The sequence below is a fragment of the Meleagris gallopavo genome, chromosome 16, assembly GCF_000146605.3.
Source record: "Meleagris gallopavo isolate NT-WF06-2002-E0010 breed Aviagen turkey brand Nicholas breeding stock chromosome 16, Turkey_5.1, whole genome shotgun sequence".
Classification (NCBI taxonomy): domain Eukaryota; kingdom Metazoa; phylum Chordata; class Aves; order Galliformes; family Phasianidae; genus Meleagris; species Meleagris gallopavo.
Window position 1 is genome coordinate 1191966 of NC_015026.2, and position 5039 is coordinate 1197004.

Below are 5039 nucleotides of genomic sequence, written 5' to 3' on the forward strand. Positions count from 1 at the left end.
CAAACACCGCGAGCGCCTCTGGGCAGCGCTGACACCGCCGGGCACCGGGACGAGCCCCGAGGCCTCCGCCCGGCCGTGCCCCGGATCGCCGTACCTCAGCGCGGCCCCGACCCGGCCGCGTTGCCACGGAGACACGCCTCGCACTCACCCACCGCCGCCCGCTCGCGCCGTGCCCCGCGGCGCAAGACAAAGGCCCAGTGCTGCCGGACCGCATTTACCTCGCGGGAGAGAGCTATGATTGGAGGAGGCGGCTTACGTCACAGCGGGGGCTCGCGCTTTCGCTCTGCTCCAGCTCCTCGGCAGCCAATGGCGACATCGGACGTCACGGCAAGCCCCGCCCTCTGTCTGACTCTGCGCAGGCGCGGACGCGGCGCGCCCTCCGACCCGCGCGGCCGATCGGCTGAGCACGTGACCGCACGGCGCCGGGTTCGCGTGTGGAGCTGATCCGGCTGCTCCGCTCCGAGATGAAGCACAAGCGAGGATGGCAGGAGCAAAGCCTAGGCTACACGGCGGGGGCTCAAGATGCACGGTGAAAATTCTTTTTAACGAAGGGTTTTATTTACAAGTTTTAGAAATAATTAAACCTAATTAACGAACGATTTAATGCTTATTCACATTCGGAAAGAGCGCTCAGCTCTCACATCTTCAAAGCTGAAAGTCCGGGACGCTTTCAGAGAGCGCCGTGCGGCTGCTCCGCCCACAGCCCGCCGAGGGGACAGCCCCAAAAAGAGCCCCTTGCAGCGCCCAACGCAGCCCGCAGGCTACGGACGGACAGACGGACAGACACCTCAGGCCGACTGCTTTGTGACACCGTCAGATACAGCCATGGGTGGCAGCAGCACGGGGCTTTGGGCTTCTCCATGCTATGGGCACAGCCCTCAGGCTGGAGAAGGTCAATCAGAGCCACGGAAGAAAGCAGCTTTTCTTTACCCAAATCAGAGCTTTGCAGGCCTCTGTCAGTTCTCCAGGAGAGGCAGCGTATTTCCCTTCCTTTAAAATACACCGTGAGGATATTCTGCCCTTCTGAAATGAATTCCTCCTCTGCCAAGAGCTATCCCACCTCCAGTTCAGCTCTTTGCAACCTCCCTCCATCTCTACCTTTCAGGATTTGTTCTCTTAAAAAGAAATTGCTTTCACCCCCGACAAGCAGCACACTCAATAGCAAAAGGAGAGAGAGACGCTGGGCTCTGCTCCCAGGGGTGGCAGCGAGCACCAGGCCAAACCACTGCACGCCCTCGGTCCTCCTAGGGCTCCCCTCCCCGGTGGATCTGCTGGTGCCGGAGCAGCGCGGAGCTGACGGTGAAGCCCTTCCCGCAGTCCGCACAGCCGTAGGGCCGCTCCCCGCTGTGGATGCGGCGGTGCTGGATGAGGTGGGCGCTCTGCCGAAAGCTGTCCCCGCAGTCGGAGCAGGCGTAGGGCCTCTCCCCGGTGTGGACCCTGTGGTGACGGAGCAGGGCCGACCTCTACAAGAAGCTCTTCCCGCACTCGGCACACTCGAAGGGCCGCTCCCCGGTGTGGAAGCGGCGGTGCTGGATGAGGTGGGAGCTCACCGTGAAGCTCTTCCCGCACTCGGTGCAGCCGTAAGGGCGCTCGCCCAGGTGGAACCGCCGGTGCTGGATAAGGGCAGAACTCACCGTGAAGCTCTTCCCGCACTCGGAGCACTCATAGGGTTTCTCCCCGCTGTGGACCCGCTGGTGCTTCATGAGCTCGGAGCTCTGGCTGAAGCTCTTCCCGCACTCCACACACTTGTAGGGTTTCTCTCCAGTGTGGACCCGTTGGTGCCGTGTGAGGGCTGAGCTCACGCTGAAGCTCTTCCCGCAGTCGCCGCACTCATAGGGTTTCTCCCCAGTGTGCACCCGTTGGTGCTGGACAAGCTGGGAGTTCCCAGAGAAGCATTTCCCACACTCTGTGCATTTGTAGGGCTTCTCCCCCGTGTGGGTTACCTGGTGGCGGATCAGCTTGGAGCTCATGCTGAAGCTCTTCCCACACTCGGCACAGGCGTAGGGCCGCTCCCCAGTGTGGGTCCTCTGGTGCTGGATGAGGTGTGACCGCTGCCTGAAGCTCTCCCCGCAGTCGGTGCAGGTGAAGGGTTTCTCTCCAGTGTGGATTCTCCGATGCTGGATGAGGTTGGAGCTCACCCTGAAGCTCTTCCCGCAGTCCCCACATATTGTCAGTCTCGCCGCAGCAGGATTTCTCTGCTGGATGATATCTGGCAGCCTCCTGAAGTTCTTTCCACGTACCATCACCCGGCTTTGCCTCTTCCCCAGGGGAGGTTTCTGAGCCCTTTCTGACCTGCGTAGGTGAACCGAGTCCTGTTCAGGGCTCTGAGAGCTCTTCTCCTTGGGTAGTGCTGGCTTTGCTGGCCCAGGAATGCCCCAGTGGGGAGTCTCCTCTTTCTTGCTCTCAATCCCATCCTCAGCTGTTAGAAAATGAGAATCCAGAGAGATGTCATATGCAAGAAAGGAGGCCTTGGACAAGAGAAATCAAAAGGGGGCAAATTCTAAAAATTCAGCAGCTTGAATTTAAGGTTAAAATGTTCTGATAACTTCTTCCCACCTACTCGGAGGATTTTGCAGTGTTCACAGCGTCAGGAACAAACTCTGGAAATTATCCAGGGCTTATTGGCACATCACAGGTAAAAGTTTAGTGCTCAAATGGAAAAGATAGCTGCTATTCTGAGATATTATATCTAAAAATATTAGAAATTGAACAGGCAGAGAAAGGCCATAAAGAACTATCTTGTGCAGCAGGCACAGGCAAATACCCGCCCTCTTATTCACAAAGTCTTGGAGAACCACCACTGACTGAAATCTATGCCATGCAGACTCAAGGTCACTTGAAAGCCTTTCCAGGGCAAGGCGCCTGCACGGATTTCTAGGGCATTTATGCAGAGCAGTGACTGTTTCCAGCTCACTGCTGAAGTGTGGTTTAATGAGCATCCTAAAAGGATCAAAAACTCGAATCCCCAACAATGCTGTGGCTTTGCAGGCTTATACCTTAAACTGGCAAGACAGAAGGTGTGAACGCTTAGGGAGAAATGGCAACATGGATTATCACAGAATAGCTTAGGTTGGAGGGGACCTCAAAGATCATACAGTTCCACCCCCCTACCATGGGCTGGGTGCCAACCAATAGATCAGGCTGCCCAGGATCCCGCCCTAAATGCCTCCAGGGATGGATGTATCATCATACAGGTCAACCAGGCCGATAGATTTCCATGTGAAATGGATGACTTGCTGCTGACTATACATAAACTCAAAATATGGGATGGGCTGAGAAGTAAAGCCACAGAAACAGAGACCTCCAGATTTTTTTCTAAAGTGGGATGGATTTGACTGCTATTTCCTGACACTCTGAAAACTCTTGTGAAATAAACAGGCAGCATATCGGCCCTGTGGGATTGATGCACAAACCACAGATGCTTCCTGTGGTCTGGCAGAGCTGTGATAAGGAACTGTGTGCCTTGGAAGAGGAGAGTCAGTACTGAGTTGTAAGCAGGCAATTAAGGAAGGAGAGTCTACAATTTTTAACCAAACCAATACATGTACCTACTTAATCTTCCTCTTTCTAGTCAGTGTAAGAAAACATCACAATATGATTTCACAGAGAACTCCTAAGTGGCTTTTCATGACAATTTGGTGTGGTTCCCTCATGGTTTTCATTAATGTAATCCCCTGAAAGAAACAGAAACGAGAACATTGCTGTTCACCACAAAGGCACTTCCATTTGACTGCAGTTACATCCATCCAGGCCTGAAAGAAAAGTGAACGATATCCAAAGACAGGTTAAAAGGATGACATTTTTGGCAGGCCAGTATGAAGCTCTTAACCTCTACATCAGACTTACTTGGGGAAGATCAGAAGTTTTAAGCTTCCTATCACGGTGACTACTGGTATGGCTCCAGCTCTCCATCATGAAACTTCTACGACCGTTTTTGTTTGATGCCTGACCTATCTGACATCTTCACTGGCACCCAGGACAAGTTGTTTGTAAAAGGTTTAATCAACATCATGGTGAGCAGAAGTCACTGGAAGGATTTTAAATGGAAGAATGGCAGAGCATGTTGAAGAGGTGTCACTGTATACTGATTCCCTTCTCTGGCATCATCCATTTCTGGCCAGTCCTGGGATCCCTAAGACATGGCTTAGACTTGGGTCTAAGCCAGCAGGTCTTGCTCATAGAACTTCACAACACAGCTGGACTCCTGGCTGCTGTACCTCATTGTCAGGTGGCTGGATGTGATGGCAGAGGGAGGCTTTGAGGCAACATCCAGGGAGCGGGAAGCCCCGCAGACATTCCAAGCAAATGAACAAAAGCTGGAATAAGAGATTTAGTGACGATGACCAAGGAAGGGCCAGCATGGCCTTTGGAAAGAGAAGTCTCACCTTAGGAACCACAGAGCTCTTCAGAGGCGTCATCCATTTTAGCAGAAGGGAGATGTGGTGTCTAAAAGCATTCCTCAACATTTGCCCTTCACATGAACTGAAGAAGACACGAAGCTGCTACTCAAGGAGTGACCAAAATAATGTGGTGACGGAGGGAAAGGGGAAAGATCTGCCGGTGACTCCATTCCATTCAGGGCCAAAGAGACAAATGCTGACTGCGAGGATCAACTGTGGCAGAAGCTCATGGCACTGAGCAGCTAGGTGACGGGTAATGACAGCTAAACAGAGAGAGCTGCGGGAGGGGGGAAAGCCTCTGCACCTTGTGCTGAGCCTGGGGAGACCTCAGTGCCGTGCTGGAGCAGCAAACAAAGGAGGTCCACACCGGACGAAGCACGTGGAGATGCAGCACGGCCTGCTCCTCCACCCACCGACAGCCCAGGTTGGTGCAGGCAGAGCCGCACCGCCTTACCTGGGCAGGAGCCGCGCAGACCCGCCCGCCCCTCGCAGGCACGCAGACGGGAGAACCACCGCTCCGCCTTCGGGTCCGCGTGGGAGATCATGTCCGTCCCCGAGGTCCTGCAGGCGGGCAGGGAGGCCGGCCCGGCTCCGCCCGGTAACGGGGAGCTACAACAGCGGGTCCTACCCAACCGACGC

The 5039-nt window shown here is 54.7% G+C and overlaps 1 protein-coding gene across 1 annotated transcript; it reads right to left on the minus strand.

Moving 5' to 3' along the window:
• Window positions 1-6: 6 nt before the first annotated feature.
• LOC104913359 (zinc finger protein 501-like) lies at window positions 7-5033 on the minus strand. Its single transcript, XM_010719370.3, is given in 2 exon segments — window positions 7-2419; window positions 4855-5033. Coding segments are annotated over 2 exon segments (1266 nt in total). The 5' UTR covers window positions 4946-5033; the 3' UTR covers window positions 7-1244.
• Window positions 5034-5039: the final 6 nt, after the last annotated feature.